This window comes from Anastrepha ludens, chromosome 4 (genome assembly GCF_028408465.1).
Source record: "Anastrepha ludens isolate Willacy chromosome 4, idAnaLude1.1, whole genome shotgun sequence".
Lineage (NCBI taxonomy): Eukaryota > Metazoa > Arthropoda > Insecta > Diptera > Tephritidae > Anastrepha > Anastrepha ludens.
Genome location: NC_071500.1, coordinates 74,441,593 through 74,462,214, shown reverse-complemented (window position 1 = coordinate 74,462,214; position 20,622 = coordinate 74,441,593). Strand labels below are relative to the sequence as shown.

General features: G+C 37.0%; 2 protein-coding genes across 2 annotated transcripts in view; one reads left to right on the top strand and one right to left on the bottom strand.

The window, feature by feature from the left end:
- Positions 1–3,062: 3,062 nt before the first annotated feature.
- The window catches only part of LOC128859833 (cell adhesion molecule Dscam2), a 196,392-nt gene continuing 178,832 nt past the window's right edge, over positions 3,063–20,622 (top strand). Inside the window, exon 1 of the mRNA XM_054096935.1 lies at positions 3,063–3,235. The gene's annotated coding sequence lies outside the window, so the exon portion shown is untranslated. The remainder of the gene's footprint in view (positions 3,236–20,622) is intronic.
- LOC128859835 (uncharacterized) lies at positions 6,609–8,478 on the bottom strand. The gene is made up of 3 exons (XM_054096938.1): positions 8,072–8,478; positions 7,843–8,015; positions 6,609–7,786 (listed from the first exon to the last, which is right to left on the bottom strand). Exons 1-3 carry the CDS (start codon positions 8,276–8,278, stop codon positions 7,255–7,257), a joined length of 912 nt encoding a protein of 303 aa, XP_053952913.1. The 5' UTR covers positions 8,279–8,478; the 3' UTR covers positions 6,609–7,254.

Here is a 20,622-nt window from a genome sequence, read left to right as displayed (position 1 = left end):
ATTTAGCGAAAAAACACATCAAATAAGAACGAGGAGTATTTTTTGCTTTAATATGGAATTTAGAAACATTTAATGGCTACGCCATCCACATTATATTTGCGCAGAACTCCTTTCCACGTGAAAACCATAAAACCAAAAATTAAAACGTCATATGCGCGTGTGCAGTAAAGATGCACAATGACCCCCATCTCCATCATCAACACTGAACTGAAATACTTCAGTTGTGTTCATATTTTCATTTGCAGGCATCGGGCAACACTATACTGTTGTTAATTCCAATGAATTCTTATTCTCATTCAAAATTGGAAAGTGGTGATATTGGTACAGGCATTTGCATTCAATTTTCATTGAAATACTTCGAATACAAGCATAAAAATAAGTAAATCACGCGTGTGAGTATATTTTCTGAATTTAAGTGATGTTTAGAAAAAAATATATTATAATGTGCCAAACTATAGTGAAACTCCAGACGGCACTTTGAAGGCTAATAATTACAAAACTGTTATTTCCGGAACAATTGGGAGTTATAAAGGTTGTTCCTAAACCCCCAACCATCTTCGCCGAGTTTCATTAAACAAGTCGTTATATTTTGTCTAAAATTGCCCATGTTACATTATATCAAACCCGATCCAATATATTCCTTAATAATTTTGATTATAATGGCTATCCTATTGGAACATTCCACCCAACTTTTGTGGGTGTTGGTAGCACCGATATACAATTTCTCTTTTGATAGCACGAAAAAGAAGAAACAAACAATTCGTTACATTCTTCTAGAAGAATTTTCGTCGAAAATTCATACGGGATACTTAAAACAAGATTCAGACGAATATGATCCCATTACAGATGAAGCATTGGTAGCAAATGAATGAATGAATGTAAACATAGATCAGCTGTTTCGTGCAAAATGGGATCTTCTTCAACGTACATAGATTTATAATTCATCTTTTACTTAATATTTATTTAATATTAACATAAAACGTTGCCAAGATCAATACCATCCAATTCCGGCGATAAAAAATCGTTAATCATAACACCTGTTATTGGAAAACGCTTTAGATGATTAACTTTTTCGGGCTTAACTCAAAATCTGTAATTAAAAAGCGCGATTCCCTATACAAAGAGATAATAAATAATGTAAGGAGAAACATCAAAATAAAAACTAAATGAAATGGATGCCGGCAAAGAAAACAGGTCTGTAAACATAATTCTAATAAAATTTGTGTTAAATATTATTAATTATGGATTAATTTTACAGAATAAACGCGTGTCTATAAACGTTTTGTCCTCTTATTACTTATTATAAAATGTAATATCGAATTTGAAATGCGTATTGCTGCCATAATTTTTTGAAACCTCAGTAAACGTCGTTTACGGATTCCCTCCAACTGTTCATTATTAGCAGACAATTGCACAATTAAATTAGCTATTCCTTCTCCTTGTCTCTTCTTCATATCGTTAATAAAAATTAAAAAAAAACCAAAAACACCGAAATATTCCACCAAAATAATTTCTATAAAGAAAAAACTCTTAAAGCAGTATTGACAGCTGATTGTCAATTTTGCAGGTAATCTGTCATATGTGAACACGTCGATTAATTGTTGGTTTTATTGGTAAATAATGCATATGTGAACGTACTTTAACATTTACTTCTCATTTCATTAATTTTTTTCACTTTATCTGCTTTATCTTCTCTGATTCTGTATTATTTTGTGTGTTACTATTTATTCCGATTCTGTTAATCTCCCTACTCTGTCAATAATTTCCAATGCCATAAAATGGCAAATTTCGGTAATTATCCCATAATACGTTTAGCTAAAACAAGAACCTTAAAATTTGGCTTTAATCCGAAATTCATTATCCACTTCCAATAATTCATGTAGCCAAAACCAGAGCCTTTAAATACGAAATAGTAAACCGCAGCGAATCAGAGAAACTTTATGTAGCGAAAACAAGAACCGTTAAATCGCTCCCATAATTTCCTGTAGCCAAACCCAGAACCATTAAATTCGAAATTACATTAACCCTACGAATCAGAGCTAAGAATGTTAATGAAATGAGAAGCCGCAAATGAGATTCGCTAATAAGAGGTTTCGGATTTTCACCACGATAATAGGATTTCAGATTTTTTTCTCCAAGCTAATGAGGGATTTCAAGACGCTAGTCTCGTGTCATATGGTAAGATAAATACTCACACCGTTAACTGAATGAATGAACTTGCTATTTAAAAAAGTTTAAAGTATAACTCGTCTAGTTTTTATGGCGCATATTCGATTTAAGCTCAAGTTCTCTTTATACCGTACTTGTGAATTTTTTTTTATTATGGTACTATTCCAAATCAGGAAAGTTTGTCAAAAATATTTAAATTTACTTTAATTAAAATTGTTTTAAAATAGTATGCTTGGGTTTTTTTATATTCGATATTTAGAATTTTTTTCATACTGGATATGAATTGATTTTTATATAAATCAACCATTAAGCCCATTCTGTGACAAATTTAGCAAACAAATTCGTAGAAAAAGTTCCGTTACTTTTTGCTTTTGTTCGTATTGCATTGTCTACTCAAATTATTCGTGGTAAATTTCGTTTCTTATCAACGAAGTGGTGAGCTAGGGAAAATCGCATTGCAGTGATTGCATTACATAAATTTGGTAAAAGTGCAAGTGAGATTTACCAATTGCTGAAAAACTTAATATTTCGAGAGTGTTTGCTTACCGCACGATCAATCGTTTTTCCCAAACGTGACGTAAGTGACAGACAGAAAAAGAAGTACACGGCCTTCCATTGCTCAACTGGGCATCTTTTGACAAAGCGATTGAAGAAAATTAGACTCGATAGATGCAAGCAGCTTCTTCGGTGGCACGCGGTCAACGGCCATAAAATATTCTTTCTACACTGTTGAATATAAGAAAAACGACAAAATCTGTGCTAATACAGTAGGTTCTGTTTTTATGCGGCTTTTTTTATGCGGTTTTGAAATAGTGCGGTTTTTTTTTAAATTACAAAATTAAAATGTCGACCTATCGGGAATTGTACATATAAACAAGATTCTAAGCCAGCTAAGAAAAAACTCATCACAGATTACACCAGAAATGCTAACCCTACAAGTATGGAACCGCCTGCATCACCATCCAGATCAGACGTGTACATTTCCTCAAGTGACGGAAGTGATTTTACGCCAAATCCTAAACGAATGCGCAACATGCGGGTATTGTCTGATTATATTTCTGACGAGGTAAATTTATTTTGCGATTCTGACGTTTCTTAAATAAAGATATAATTTTCAAAAATACAATATTTTGTTTATGCGATTTTACTTAATTATTTCAGATTCATGCGGTCTATGGAACGTATCTATAGTTATAATATGGGACTAGTGCCCTTTTTTATGCGGTTTTAGCACTTTGAAACGTATCTATAATTTTACTATAGAACTAGTAGCTTTTTTTATGCTGTTTCTTGCGGAACGTATCTATCGCATAAAAACAGAACCTACTGTACTTCTAAAGGCGCAAAAAATGTTGTTCAAGGGTTCAGCGTGGCCACCATTCAGCCTCCGTAATGGTTTGGTGGGTATTTACTTGTAAAGGCGTTACATCGCTTCATTTCTGCGAAAAAAGGGGTTAAGACAGGAGCAAAGGTGTACCAAGAGGATATCATAGAAGGCGCGGGCAGTACTCTCTTTAATGGTAACGAGTTAAGTTCGTGAAGGGGCACTAAGGAAATTAACCAGTGAGCAATTGACTAGAAGTAAATCCTGAGAAGACGGACTGTGTAGCGTTCACCAGGAAATACAATATTTTAAAATAGGCTGGATAACATCACACTACAAACTGGGTTAAAATTGCAGCTAAACACAAATAAACAGCCAAATTCTTTTTCGGAGAAGCAGCCCCAAACATGAACCTTAATTGGATGCTTGACAGTTCTTTGAAGTTATCGATTTACATCAGTGCACCAGGACCGATGTATGCAACTATTCGCCCAAAAGGAAGATTCATCCATGAATATTACATTTGACCAATCACATTGTGAATTTGCCTCATACCATGCAAGTCTTATTTCAAATTGTGACAACGAGAGCAGCGGTTTTTTGAATGTGCTCCGGAATTTGAGTTCTTCTGCATGTAAACGTTCTAGAATAGTGTCTTTGGATACATTAACATCACTTTATTATGTTTTTGAGAGTATAAAATTTCCAATGCAAAAAAGAGAGTTGTAAATTATTGTAGGTTACATATTCTTTTCTATATCTATTTATTGTCAAAAGTATTCCTATGCCCTTCGAGGACAAACTGTTGCTAGATATCGATTTGGATGGCCAAAAAGCAGAAGATAGCATTGAAGCATTTTCCCAATAATTGAATGTTTAAAAAGTTATAACCTCTAGCAAGTTCATTCCCCAATATCGATACAACATGAATTCTTCTAGGTACTGTTACCTAATACGAATGCCAATACTATAATTTTTTTACTGTGAATGGATTGTTTCTATGTAATTATCTTTATTATTGTACAGGGAATTATTATCAATAGCATTTAACATGCTGATTTCATTTTTATCCGTTCTTATTCTTCTTACAAATCAGCAGCTTGATTATCTCTGCTCTTAGCGTAATTCATAGTTATATCAAATGCATTTAATTTTATAATCCATCTCGAGAGACATTTATTTTCCTTGAACCTCTGAGTGTGCCATGAAAATACACAAATTGGTCAAGCACGCACAAAGGGTGTACGCGCCAATTACTATGCTTCATATTTTTAACAAACCGAGTTTTTGATGGAATTTGATGTGTAATCTCTAAATACATGAAAATTTAACATTAAAAATACTCAGTTTTTGAAAACGTTTCAGAAATACCCTTTAAGCACGCTTATTTCCCTTAAATACAAACACCAAAAAGGAACTAGATTCACTTATAGACAATCTTTATTGATTGAACATTTGGAGGAAAGCATTTTTGTGACAAATAATACTTTATATTTTATTAAAACCGTATTAATTAAAAATCGTAAATATTAATGTATACCGCTGCATAGATGTTTTTTGAAAACTGAATTCTCTAGTATATTGAACTAGCATTTTAGTATTTCAATTGTGAAAAAAAGGGTTTAGAGTTTGACCGAAAAATTTAAATGACTCCAAAATTTTTGGCTTGACGATTTTTTAGAAACGCAGCGAAAATAACGCGAAAAACCTAATGGGACACCTAAAAAACCTAAGAATTAAGGGAGAATTTTTGATGACTAAAAATTTAAATTTTTATGCTATCTAGGTTTTATAATAAAGTTTTAGACCTTATTCAGCAGCCCGTTAGAAACAGAATAAAGTAAGAGTAATTAATTTGAAATTTTGTATAATTTTACTGATATATTTTGTTGTGAAATAATGTCTGGAAAATCCCATATAAATCGATGCATCGATACATCTCCGATACAACGAAATATGTCAATGTAAATTTTAATGCCCAAAAAACCCAGTCAACCAAAAGTGAAAAATGTTTGTAATACTCTTTACGAGGCGAATTCATTCAAGGTGACTTCGGTAGACGAACAACAAAATTTGCATGTATGTATTTTGCTTTTGATGGTTTGATTGCCGAAATTTCAACGAGTGGCATGAAAGTGGTATGTTCCCAAAACAGTTATTTTATTTCTCGCGATTTTGTCAAGTCTGACGTTAGGTCCCTTACCAATACAAAATAAACCCAAATTACGTGTTTGTGAAAATTTAGTGAATGGCTCGGCAATATTGTGATTTGTGGGATTTAAACTAAACCAACTAATGAAATCGGTGTACCGTGAAAGCTCAAATGAAGATAATGCCTCAAAATGCAGTTTTTTTGCGTTTTTATGTGTGTGTACGTATAATTTCTAGTGTTTGGTAGGTTCTTTTGCTTTCACCTACTCTTCCTCTCCACTAACAAGTAATTCCACTTCCTTTTATTTGTTTATTCACGGGCTCTGACGACATAGTAAATGCGGAAGACGCGACCTTGTTCAAATCTCGGTGAAAGACCAAAATGAAGAAAGTTGTTTTCTAAACGCGGTTGCCCCCTTGGCAGGCAATGACCAACTCCCGAGTGTATTTCTGCCATGAAAAAGCTCCTCATAAAAAATATCTGTCGTCCGGAGTCGGCTTGAAACTGTAGGTCCCTCCATTTGCGAGTCAACATCAAGACGAACACCAACACAAATAGGAGGAGGAGCTAGGCCAAACAACCAAAAAGGGTGTACGCGCCAATTATATATATATAATATCATATATACATATATTATTAATTACACCAATTTGTCACTTCAAAATTAAATCCTAAATTCTAAATAAAAATAATTATATAATTTGTTATCAAAAACAATTGTTGTTTCTCGATGTTCCGTCTAAATCCGGATTTTGAAAAAGTTCAATACTTTTGGATTTAGGAATCTGTAACTATTCATCACTATAGTCACTATGAATCTAGTCATTTTAGAAGTATTCAATACACAAATATAAATTTATGTCCTTCTTCCAAAAACTTTCTTACTACCATAAAAATTCAAAGACGATGGAAAGTTTTCATAATATTGATGATGTGGGAAAATATTTGACTTTTTTTATTTATCTAATATTTTTCACATGTGTGAATAAAATAATTTTAAGCGAAATTTAGAATTTCTAATAATTATGATTTCAAAATATGCTCATATAAACTGGCTTCAAGCTCAGAGATCCGCACATTTCCTTGCATGTACTTCCTTACCACCAACATGAATTTAGGGAAGTGTTTTTAATGAACTTCTCTTAGTATAATGGAAATACATTTTTCCCACGACGTTCTCGTATCATTTAAAATAATAATATTTGTAGGCCTGATTTTATTAATAATTATGAACGCTTGTACATGTATTCAAACTTCGGTACAAATCATTTCACATCTATTTACATAATTTATACATATCAAACTTAATGTAAAAAACAATCTATAGTTCGCAGATTAAAGGGTTATTAATTAAATACATTCATATAATTGAAACATGAATAATTCAAGATTTACAATAAGTGTAACATGCCAACGACAAATCTTTCGTATTTTATTTTAAAGAAATCAATGGGAGTTTAATCAGAATGTAATACAAAAAAAGGTCTATTCTAAAAAACACAAAAGTAGCAAATTCATTAAAGTTCTTCATAATTGCACAATATGGAACTTTGACAGAAATTAATTCGTTTACTTTTACGTATAAGTATTTATCTTAATTGAAACTACTTTATCGAAATTGACACTGGCTCTTGAAATGTGCCACTCGAGCATTTAGCCGACTTTTATCATCCGTATTAAAATCAACTGGAGTCAGCGCCGAAGGAATTAGTGGGGCCAGAGCGAGCGAATAGTTCGACTGTCTTGTACTACAAGCGTCCCCAGTTAACGGGGTAGTAGCACTATCGTTGCTTAAATTTTTGCTCTCATGGCGTAAAGCACTTGGAGTTGCTAAGCCCGTTTCCTCATTGCTAGTATCCCACACGACTATAGCATTTCTACCAAATTTTGAGATAGTGCGTAAAAGCTCACGTCGGGCATGTACCGCTTCCTCATTGCATTTAAAAATTATCTGATATTCAAAACAGCCCGGGAAGATTTCGCGTCCAATTAACTTATCAAAAGTAATCAGGTTGCGTAGCTTTTCATACACGCTTTCCGGTGACATACGATACGTTTTTTTAAGTAAAAGTTTTGAAGAGTTACGAGACTGCCGAACCCGAATCATAGGGAGGGAATTTTGTCGAAAAAGTTCCGGTAAGCTACGAAAGTCTTACGTGAGAAATTAGAAATAGGAAAATCCACAAGTTCTATTTACCGAATAATAGCCGTCTTCATGAGTGTTGGATTTAAATATTGAAGGTAAGCAAAGCCTCGAGAGTCTCCTGAAAAATTCACCTTATACCTCAGTATATAAAGCTCACCAAGAAGAGCAGCGATTTCCGCGATAGATTCAGCCCTAATCTCCGGCGGTATGCCACTAAGAAAAATCTGAAAAATAAAACATTAAAGGAAACCAATTAACTGTGGAGTTTATATTGCATCACTTCTCCTGCGCATGCGTTTAGTTGTTTTTGCAGAGACTCATGTATAGATCTCGAACTTTTAAGATATTTAGTTCCATTTTCCTGATAAGATTCGTAATGCGTGGATGGGAATTCAAAAGGTGAACGCGAGTACTGAACTAAAGATTGGTGCTGATGGCGTGGTAATGCATTTGACTGCTGTGGCTGTTCTTTAAAATATAATTCCATTTTGAACACGTATTTTCACTTTTACACTACAAATACATAAACCTAGCGTGGGTTCCCAGGAATTGACGCGGCGTATGTATTTGACGCGACGTATTGCCCGCTTAAGCTTTTATTCGCGAATCTCAGTTGGCGTTTCAAAGGCAGTAGCGCATAGAAAATTCCGAGAAGCGTATAAAAATCGTTTGGCGGGTATATTTTGTACTTACATATATACATATGTATTCACATGTTTATCAGCCTGCATGCTTTGATATATGTGCACATACAGTACTGTGCAAAACTCTTTAATATGTATATGCCAATTTTTGTATGTTTTATGTAATACAGCTAAGTAACATATTATATTTATGATTTTCTTTCCTTACAAATATGGATTAAGAATTGGTTCATATATTTTTCAAAGAACCTAATGAATAAAGTAGTTGCCTTTCAATAATCAATGTGAGTTCTCTTGGTAGAATAACAAATCGGTTTAAGGACGTTATATTCGACTTCATATTCGATAATATTTTCATACCTACATTTACATATGTATCTATATAAATACATATGTATGTAAAGATGTACATACTTTTAATTCTGGTCTTAATGCAAAAGTATGTTGAAGGTTTCGTTGAATATGTGTGAGAAAAGTAGGCAAATGTTTGCATTATTCTTTATAATAAATTGTTAAAATATTTATTTAGCTCATGGAAACAATAGTGACTATAGTAAAAATATAGTCTTCTGAAGCACTTCTTTTAACTTTAACTCTTTTCAGTACACGTTGATATTTTAAACTTCTTTTAACGCCAAGAGTAAGATTGAGTGTAGAAAATCTAGTTGTTTTCGGGAAAGGACCTTCGTACGCACGGTGGAGAGGGATAATAAGGTGCACGTATCAGCAAAATATGGTCAGACAAATCAATGCATATTCTCGCTACGTTCGCTTTAAAGTTCCTTCGAGTAATATCAGAAGCTATCATAGTCGTTTGATATCAACCGAGGTTTCAGACAGGGTAACTCCCTATCGCGTGACTTCTTAATCTTGATGCAGCATGAATCCTTTCAACATAACAACTGATGAAGCGTACAAATTTTAAATTGCTGATTTCAGAACCTTTTAAAAGGAAATATTGCAATTAAGCAAGAGCTGCGTAACGTTCAAACTCACCAAATTAGTAAAAGTTGTGTATGGTTTGATTGAAAAAAAAGAAGCTAACCTTCAGCACATGAAAAAAATTTGATTATTATGCACAACACTGTATATGTAAATTTTTATGTATCTATAATATGTACTTATGTTGGAAGCCATAATTTAAGTCATAATATTCTCTATACATAACATGTACATTTGTATGCATATGTATGTACCTATATATAGGTATGCAAATTTTTAAGGTCTACTATTTCTTTAGCATTTCAAAATTTTCCAAAACGGAGCGAAGTAGAAAGAAAGAAGAGAAATACACAGTAGTGGAGCATAAAATAGAGCCGCTTTAAGCTCAAATTTTTAATGCACCTGGTCGCGTTCTTTCGAAATGAGAACTTAAAATGATAATAAAAAACAGAAATAGTTTTGGAATGAATTTACATTATTGTAATTGGGTACATAATTTCAAGGCATTTTTTTTGGTCCATTCGATCAGTCAAATGTTTGACTAGTTTTTCCAATAAATGGGCCGTATGGTTTCAATGGTGGTTTGAATATTGCAATAAATCGATTATTAAGAGCGCTACATGGAAAGTCGCGACGTCTTGTTGGAACGAAATGTCGTCGATGTTTCAATTCACATATGTATATATGTACATATACACATACATATATGTACATACATATATGTATGTATTTATTTTTTCCAAAGTAAATTTCCACAATTTGGAAGCATTGTTCTGGCGTTAAACGATTTCAAGTCTTATTGAACAGAACAGTTGTCAAACCATAGTTTTCATGTGGTTAAAAAATACCCGATATACATACATATGTACATACATACATATGTGCATATGTATAGGTTGACTAAGAGCAAAATACATAGACCAAATGCTGAAAACCTTGTACAGAAAGTTATATTTTCTTTGACATTTCCTAATTTTTGATTGTATGTGTTCATATGTAATACACTATCTTACTTATCCTGCGACTTTGCGCACATCGACTATAAAGAAATGAAAAATTGAAGAATGTGCTGACTGTGTAAATTGGACATCCGTATATACCAACTGACATCGCCGCGACGTGAGATTATTCGGTCATCAAATTTTTCGCGCAAAAGAGCCATTGTTTCGTTAGCTGTGTGACAAGTGGCACCGTCCTATTGAAACCACATATCGTCCACATCCATATCTTCCAATTCGGGTCATAAAAAGTTCGTTATGATCTCACGATAGCGAACTCTATTCACAGTAACTGCCTGACCGACCTCAATTTGGAAAAAATACGGCCCAATGATGCCGCCGGCCCATAAATCTCACCAAACAGTCACTCTTTGTGCATTGGCTGCATTGGTTTTTCGGTAATCACTCTTGGATTATCATTCGCCCAAATGCGGCAATTCTGCTTATTGACGAATCCACTGAGGTGAAAATGTGCCTCATCACTAAGGATGATTTTCTTCGAAAATTGGTCATTCACTGTTGCCATTTGAACGCCCGTTTTCATAATAAGCCTGAATAACTTTAACGCGTTGCTCGATTGCGTATTTTTCCATGGTTCAAATTGAGTTAGTCTGAAATTGAAAAATGTCAAATGAAATGCAGAAAAAAACCTGTCGTTTAGGTGTGTTTCACATTCAACATCGGCCTTGAAATTTAACCACCCTTTACATGCTATAAGCAAATGCCCGTCGACATCGAAAAGTGCTGAAGACATCAATAAGGTGAAAGCAAAATTGATCAATAACCGTAAATTAACCAATTAGAGAGATGAAACAAAACTTGAATATTGGTTATTGATCCGTTTAGGACATTGTAGTAAATGATTTGGGTTTGCGCCCTGTTGCTGCAAAGATCTGAATTTAATGCAAACAAGGGGTTGCGTTGATATTCCCAAAACCATGATTTCTAAGGCTGAATCGGACCCAGCGTTCATCAAACGCATCATTATTGGAGACGGGACGTTGGTCTACCGTATGAGTACGACACATAAGCCAGACATTAGGCGAGTGAGTGGAGAGCTCCAAGAGCAAGATCAAAAAATCACGTCGTTTTCATTCAAAAAAGAGAGCCATGCTCACGGTTCTGATATATTACAACGATATTGGTTACCATGAATTTTTGCCAGAAGGTGAGAAAGTTAATAAGAACTATTATTTGGGCGTTATGAGACGTTACGTGAAGCAATTCGTCAAAAAAAAATTGTGGGAAAACAACTCGTGGATTTTGCTCCATGATAACGTATCGTCGCACAGTGCCATCAATATCCGTGAATTTTTGATCAAGAATGGAATGAATACCATACAAAGCCATCGAATTCACTTCATTTGGCTCGCGTTTTAATAGTAGAAAGGAAGTAGTGAAACAATCGAAGATGGCTCTGATGGCTATACCGAAAAATAAGTTCCAGAAATGTTTCGAGTGCTGGATCATGAGGAGTACTTTGAATGCGATAATATCATTTTGTACTTTGAATTTTCTGAACATATTCCAGAAAATTTTTGATCAAGGTCGTGTTATTATTATTATGAGGAGACTTAGTATTGCGATCTGAAAGATTTGTTGTGCTTCATTCATGGATTCAGAATATTTCTCTGAGCCCACCTTCTTTAATAAATTTGAGAATTTGTCCTACGGCGAGTTTTATTTCTTCCTTTGGTTGATGCGTTTACCCAGCGTTTGTCCCGTTTGTGTATCAGTGGTGCTCGCTGTCAAAGTCATAGATTCAATGTTCGGGGCTAGCAGCAAAACGTCTACAGTGACTTCGATTTCTTCTGATATCTGCTCCGCACCGTCCTCTGGTATTTGATCCCAGGTTTAGCTACCCGCTTCTTTAACTGAGACTCCCGTGATTTCTTTGGATATTTTTACTATTTACTATTAATAATTTTTCAGTTTTCGGCTCCTTGCTCCTGAGTATTCTTCACAGTTGTATACACAGACGCTTGTTCTGGGTGATGATGAGGTCCAGATGAGGTTTTAACGCCTTTAAAGATATTGAAAAGAATTTTTTTTAGAACCGACCAGAGGTTCTCCATAACATTAAAATGTAGTGATTGCGCTGGTATTTGAACAGTAAGCGGGAAATTTGAAATGGGGCAATTCTGTACAATAGCCGATTTATGCTTGGAGTCGTTACTCTATTAGAAGAGATAATTTTCCTGAATATTGAATTTAATGACACTTTGTAGAAAATGTTCCCCCTAAGCTATATAAATACTTACACCTATCCATGTTGCTTTCATTAAACGTTTAATTTCTTTTTCCTTCAGATGACATGCATCCCCATACTATGAGGTATCCTCCACCGTGTTTGACTGTAATGCGCTGATTTTGTGGACGCTTGTGTCCACGGAAATTAGCTTTTCTCAGGACTCTGCGGACAGTTCTAAGATGGAATTTTTTCCCAAGATATTTTTTAATTTCGAGTAGTCCGCCTTAGCCGGATGGAGTGTTGTGTGTTCGGAAGTGCACAGGCTCGAAACTTCGGGCACGAAACACTAATTGGTAGAACAAGTTTTTTTTTAATAAAAAACCATCGGCCGTTCTGTAGTTCCTTCAATTTGTTCAAAGCGTCATTTACACCATAAATAAAAGGAATAGCTCGGCCAAACACAAGAAAAAGGGTTAAAGCTAATTATGTAGGTATATATACATATGTATATAATACGGAGGATGGTTCCATGTGTAGAAGTCCACGCAAGTGGGGAAAGTTACTGATCGCCATTCACTTGGGAGTGGCCAGGACGATTCTTCTACATATGGTTCAAGCAGCTCACAACGTCCGGGATTAGCCCACGTATCCTCTGGTTAGCTTCCGAACACCCGTTCGGGAGTGAGCTAACGTGAGAAGGCGAAGCATCCCAGCATAGCTGGTTGTGCGCTGGGTTTGGGACCCGCCACTTAAAAAGCCCCCCCAATGAAAACAGCAACAAAGCCTCGGATGAGAACTTCCAACACTGATGACGACCCCTGCAAACGAAATAAGGAATACGATTTGAGGGCATGCCCCTGGAATGTCCGGTCCCTTAATGGGGAAGGTGCCTCTGCCCGGCTGGTTGATGTCCTCGTGAGAGTAAAGGCTGACATCACTGCCATCCAAGAGATGCGATGGACGGGGCAAGGTAAGAAAAACCTAGGACCTTGCGACGTCTACTACAGCTGCCATGTAAAGGAGCGCAAATTCGGTGTCGGATTTGTTGTGGGAGAGAGACTTCGTCGCCAAGTACTGTCGTTCACTCCGTTGGACGAGCGTCTCGCAATAATCCGCATCAAAGCGCGATTTTTTAACATCTCGCTAATTTGCGCCCACGCCCCGACGGAAGAGAAGGACGATGCGACCAAGGATTCTTTCTATGAGCGCTTGGAACGTTCCTATGAGCGCTGCCCCCGCCACGACATAAAAATCGTGCTTGGCGACTTCAACGCCAGGGTGGGCAAGGAGGGAATTTTTGGTCCCACAGTCGGAAAATTCAGCCTGCACAACGAAACATCCGGCAACGGACAGAGGCTGATCGACTTCGCCGGGGCCCGAAACATGGTAGTCTGCAGCACCAGATTCCAGCATAAAAAGATACACCAAGCTACCTGGCTGTCCCCTGATCGAAAAACGCGAAACCAGATCGATCATGTTGTGATAGATGGAAGACACGCTTCTAGTGTATTAGATGTACGTACGATCCGAGGAGCCAACATCGACTCGGATCATTACCTTGTTGCAGCCAAATTGCGCACACGCCTCTGTGCAGCAAAAAACGTACATCTACCTACGCAAAGAATGTTCGACATCGAAAAGTTGCAATCACAACAGACAGCCAGAAGATTCGCCACTCGACTCTCACTCCTGCTCTCGGAGAGCACTGCCCAACACACCGGCATGCGCGAGCAATGGAGCAACATTTCTCGTTCCCTACGTACCGCCGCCGAAGAAGAAATCGGATTCCGGCGAGCCCGAAAAAACAATTGGTACGACGAGGAATGTCATGCTGCCGCCGAAAGAAAAGATGCCGCCTATAGAGCCACGCTGCGATCGGGCGCAACGCGAGCCATGTGGGATCGCTACAGAGAGCTGAAAAAGGAAGAGAGACGTATTATCCGACAGAAGAAACGTGAGGCCGAAATACGTGAGTGCGAGGAGCTTGAGATGCTGGCCAATAGGAACAACGCCCGAAAATTCTACCAGAAAGTTCGGCGGCTTACAGAAGGTTTTAAGACCGGGGCGTTTTCCTGTAAGAACAAAGACGGTGATCTGGTGACTGAAGTACAGAGCAATCTTAAATTATGGAGGGAACACTTCTCGAACCTGTTAAACAGTGACAGCTGCGCATGTCATAGAGAAAGTGAAGATCCCGATACCCCAATCGTTGACGACGGAATTATCGTTCCGTTACCCGACCATGACGAGGTGAGAATAGCAATATCACGGCTAAAGAACAACAAAGCCGCGGGCGCCGACGGACTGCCGGCTGAGCTATTCAAACATGGCGGCGAGGAGCTGGTAAGGTGCATGCATCAGCTCCTATGCAAAATATGGTCGGATGAAAGCATGCCTGCCGATTGGAATTTAAGTGTGCTCTGCCCAATCCATAAGAAGGGCGATCCTGCAATTTGTGCCAATTACCGCGGGATTAGCCTTCTAAATATCGCCTATAAGGTTCTAGCGAGCGTATTGTGTGAAAGGCTGAAGCCCACCGTCAACCAACTGATTGGACCTTATCAGTGTGGCTTCAGACCTGGAAAGTCTACCATCGACCAAATATTCACAATACGCCAAATCTTGGAAAAGACCCATGAAAGGAGAATCGACACACACCATCTTTTCGTCGACTTCAAAGCTGCATTCGACAGTACGGAAAGGAGTTACCTGTATGCCGCTATGTCTGAATTTGGTATCCCCGCAAAACTAATACGGCTATGTAAGATGACGTTGCTCAACACCAGCAGCGCCGTCAGAATTGGGAAGGACCTCTCCGAGCCGTTTGATACCAAACGAGGTTTCAGACAGGGTGACTCGCTGTCGTGTGACTTCTTTAACCTGATGTTGGAGAGCATCGTGCGAGCCGCAGAACTTAATCGCTCAGGCACAATTTTTTATAAGAGCGTACAATTGCTGGCGTATGCCGATGATATTGACATCATCGGCCTTAACAACCGCGCTGTTAGTTCTGCCTTCTCCAAACTGGATAAAGAGGCAAAGCGAATGGGTCTGGTGGTGAACGAGGACAAAACGAAGTACCTCCTGTCTTCAAACAAACAGTCGGCGCACTCGCGTATCGGCACTCACGTCACTGTAGACAGTTATAATTTCGAGGTTGTAAAAGGCTTCGTTTATTTAGGAACCAGCATTAACACCGATAACAATGTCAGCCTTGAAATCCAACGTAGAATCTCTCTTGCCAACAAGTGCTACTTTGGACTAAGTAGGCAACTGAGCAGTAAAGTCCTCTCTCGACGAACAAAACTAACACTCTACAAGACTCTCATCATGCCCGTCCTAACGTATGGCGCAGAAGCTTGGACGATGACAACATCCGATGAAGCGACGCTTGGAGTGTTCGAGAGAAAGATTCTGCGTAAGATTTTTGGACCTTTGCACGTTGGCAACGGCGAATATCGCAGGCGATGGAACGATGAGCTGTATGAGCTTTACGGCGACATAGACATAGCGCAGCGAATAAAGATCCAGCGGCTTCGTTGGCTGGGTCATGTCGTCCGAATGGATACAAACGCTCCGGCTTTGAAAGTATTCGATGCGGTACCAGCTGGTGGTAGCAGAGGAAGAGGAAGGCCTCCTCTGCGTTGGAAAGATCAGGTGGAGAAGGACTTGGCTTCACTTGGTGTGTCCAACTGGCGCCGGTTAGCACGAGAAAGAAACGTCTGGCGCGCTTTGTTAAGCTCGGCCAAAATCGCGTAAGCGGTTATCGCGCCAATTAAGAAGAAGAAGAAGAAGAAGTTTTATTTACTCATGTAAAATAAAAAAAAAATTAATTTTCATTCGAAATGGTCACCGTTTCCTTTTACTTCAAAAGATTACGCCATTCCGCTACTGCAGCGCGCACGGTTTCCATGTACATATATTGTCGTCGTTGCTCGAACCAAAGATTGTTTGAGACTCTCCAAATTTCTGTGAGGTCTTTGACAGGCCATGTTCTCCAATTCTTACCACAAACTGTGGTCGAATGGATTCAGGTATGGATTTCCAGTAGTCAAATCTTCTGCGGGTATGAACCCAGGAATATTGTTTTTTAGCCACTGCTGGGTAGCTTTTGCCTTATGGGCTGGAACGGAATCTTGTTGGAAGATCCAACGCTCTTCATTGAAGATAGTACGGTTCAACTGCTGCACCATATCTTCTAAGATATCCTCCTGGTACGCTTTTGTCCCTGTCTTAACCCCTTTTTCGCAGAAATGAAGAGATGTAACGCCTTTGCAAGACACTCCCCACTAAACAATTACGGAGAATGGTGGACGCTGAACCCTTGGAACAAAATTTTTGTGTCTTTAGATGTTTAAGCATAGGTTTTTTCGTTTTGCTTATGTGGAAACAATATTTTCATGGCCGTTGACCGCGTCCCACCGAAGAAGCTGCTTGCATCTATGGATCAATACATTAAATTCCCTGGACATCATTTTTTGCTTTCTAAGGGGATTTCTGAGAATTTTTTCGGCTGTTAAAATGCTTTCCCCATAGTCGTTTTTTGACACGATCAAACAGAAAAACAAGTCAGGGGAGTTCGATGGCTGTTGGATGGTATTCGTTTTGTTCTTATCATGGATCAAAATCCACAAGTTGTTTGTCCACAAATCCTTTCTTTTTTGGTGAACTGTTTCACGTAAACGTCTCGAATGTCCAATGATATATATGCCAGATGATGTAAATCGATAGTAAACATGTTTATCAAAATTCAAAATTTGACTAGAGGCATTGAGTAAGTAATACGATAGAGGCACAAAAACTCAATTTTTAGCGAACGGGCCTATATGCGGTCAGTCGGGTGAATAGAAGAAGAAGGGCATCGCGACGAGTTGTGGAGGCGAGCAATGTATACACAAAAAGAATGCGACACGAAGCTAGTGCGTTTTTGATTTGCCTTTGCCTAATGGTGCTCACTTTCAACGTAAACGGACGATCTGACAGGAACAGACTAATGAGAGCCCCATGTAAATCAAAAATCACCACCACTTGTAAACATTTTTTTGACTCAGAGTACTCTCACTGTATGCCACTGTCAACATTTCAAGTGTTTTTAAGCACTTAATTCCATTTTTTACACAAAATTTTTTTGCAGCTTCTTTGATCTATTTTTTTCGATAGCAGAAAATCGTCAAACACGCAAAACACTTGTCTTATTTATGCCCCTCAAAAACAAACTAAACATGCTATATTGCTAAAACCGTGCACGTATCTTCGAGACGAGTGTAACTACATAAAAGAAATTATTACCAAAAGTCGGATGTACGTAGCCGCAAAATTTGAAAAATCACCTTATTTTTTGAACACACACAGTCGTAGCGAATGGTGATTGTTTTAGCTGCCGTGTCAAGTGCGCGCAGAAACATACACTAATGATGTAAAAATTTGCCGCAGTTAGCTTAAAACTTGTTTACGTCTTCGACATTTCGTGCTACTGAAAATTTCAAATGCATTCATTTTTGTTCCCTTATAATAAAGATAAATACTTAATTAAGATACATCTTCACGTATGGGATTATGCAATTAATACAAATGTACGAAAAATGTAATCCACTCGTGATATTTACTTTGAAAGTGTTTTCTGAGCGGGCACAAAGACAAAATTTCGTTGACCGAAATATAGATGTTTTTGGATTGTTGAAATACTTCAGAAAAAAATTGTAACCTTTATTTTATACGTAATTTTATCAAACCCGAATATCAAGATTTCAGCGTGGTATAGCCAACTAAGGAACAAATTTGTATAAAAATTCATAAATTTTTGCCCACTGCTTCTATTGAGCAGCAGTAGTGGCACCCCACATACAATATAATTTCTGTCCGAGATTGTGACTTCATGTTATTAGTAGTTGTTGTAGTAGTAGTAGTAGGTAATTCTTTATTTAATTTATAAAAAATTATGGTTAACAATTGATTTGATTCATACCTTAATTCATTTAATATATTAAAGTAAATAAAGAAATAAATAAAAATGTTTGTGACAATAACGATGTTGTCTGTCACAGCTCTTAAATTATTGTAATTAATAATGGATCTCTGCTATAAGAAAATCTCTTTAGTGCCAGGCTGAGTATATGAAGCCAGTTAGTGTTCTCCAATTTTGGACATTTAGTATATATGTATATTACTTCAGCGTCGTTTAGCTTCCCTGCATTTAAGTATCTTTGTCTGATTTCCTTCAGTACAGGGCACCTTCTTAAGAAGTGGTACATGTCTTCTTCTTCGTTTGAGTTGCATTGTGTGCAAATTTTTACCGCGATCCATAAGCTATTGCATTCAGTTTTAACAAACCACATCTTACTTTAAATATTGTTGATATGTCAGCTAACCGCATATCTTCTCTAAAGTATGATTCTCCTTTTGAGTGATCTAAGTGTTTATAGGTATATTCGTGTGGTGCTTGATAGCGCCGTGTTTAAATTTTGTAGTTTAATGTTTGAGTTAAAAGCTGGGTACAGCGAGCTTGCCAGTCCATAGCAGTTATATTTTCTCCAAGCTTTAGGCTAAACTCCATCCCTAAGTCATTGAGTTGTTTGAGCCAGAACACGTTTTTTCGTAATATGCACTGTGTAAGTTTGTGCGGGAGTCTACTGCTGTTGTATTTATAGATAGTTTTCCAAATATATTTCATATGTAGTTCTAACGAATATAAGTAGCTATCTTCTACGTTAGTTTCTAGCGTTATTGCATAATTCGGGGTGAAGTCAGGTAATTTGAAAATTCTTTTAATAAAATAACGCTGAAGTTTATTTACTTCTTCGAACAGCGTATAACCACAGATTTGAGCGGCGTATGGTTGTATGGCTTTGCACACAGCTTCCATTTGGCTTTGTATGAGATGTATGGCTTAGCTAAGAAATCGTTCCATGTACTATTAATGATAGCTTTTGCTGAATTATTTCTGGCTTGCACATGTTTAGCAAACGTCATTTTGGATGTAAGAATGACACCAAGATATTTATATTCTGCTACCACTTTTATTTCCTCACCTTTGTACCACCATTTTTCTGCCTTGGCTAGTTGACCACCTTTCTAAAGACCATCATCTCAGATTTCATTAAATTTACTTCCATGTTCCACTCAGCGCAATATATTTCTAGTTTTTTAATTATAGATTGCATGACGTTAGGATTATCAGCTAAGAGAACAATATCATCAGCATATAGAAGAAGGCGTACATTTATTCCCTCAATCAGTAGACCACCTTTCAAATAGTCATGTAGATCATTCAGGTATAATGTGAAGAACAAAGGTGATGACGGACAACCTTGTTTCACCCCTGTACCGTTTTCAAAGTAATCTGATACTTCCCTTCCTGTCCTTTATGTTATTACTAACTCAGTGGATGAAGTCAATTGAAACTTGAAATTAATTTCAGATGAACTTGTACATTTAAATGCTTTTACAGATTCGTTATGAACGAATAAATTTGTGTAATTGAATTATATATGTACATATGACATTATATGTCTGTAACACCGCATTTTAGTTGAAAGTAAGTTTTTTGTCTTTTTATTGGCGTAATAATACTAAAATTAATAATATTTTGACATTGAGAACAGAACCTGTAAAAAGCATTGTGGATGTTTACTATCCAGAGCTTAAATAAAAAAAGCGTAAATAAAAATACCGTTAAGAAATTGTGTTTCAGAAATAATAAACAATCTAGGGCAGCTTTTGGGTCGCGACTTTGTCTAACACAAGCCAATGTTTGCCCCAAGGAGAAGTCTTAAATAAATATGGAGATCGGGGACGACACCAACGAATTAATTTAATTGTCTAAGCTCAAGGAATGCTGCTGCATCGCACTGTGCAATTAAAAGTCTTAAATTCATCATTAAAGGCGTGTAGCAAATATAAATCTTTTGCGAATGAAATAAATACTACGTATTGTCTCGCATATATTTGGAATATTCAGCTTAGACCTCTTCGCATATTTCTATACATACATATATAGCTACGGACAGAGAAATAGCGCACTTCCCCACAATAGCATACAATGATGATTCTTTTACTT

Bases quoted from the DNA above. Each gene is read 5' to 3' on its own strand.
- LOC128859835 (XM_054096938.1), bottom strand. From the start codon at position 8,278: ATGGAATTATATTTTAAAGAACAGCCACAGCAGTCAAATGCATTACCA. The intron at 8,016-8,071 runs GTGATGCAATAT...TTTATTTTTCAG, and splicing joins TAAACGCATGCGCAGGAGAA to ATTTTTCTTAGTGGCATACC. The intron at 7,787-7,842 runs GTAAATAGAACT...AGACTTTCGTAG, and splicing joins ATGAAGACGGCTATTATTCG to CTTACCGGAACTTTTTCGAC.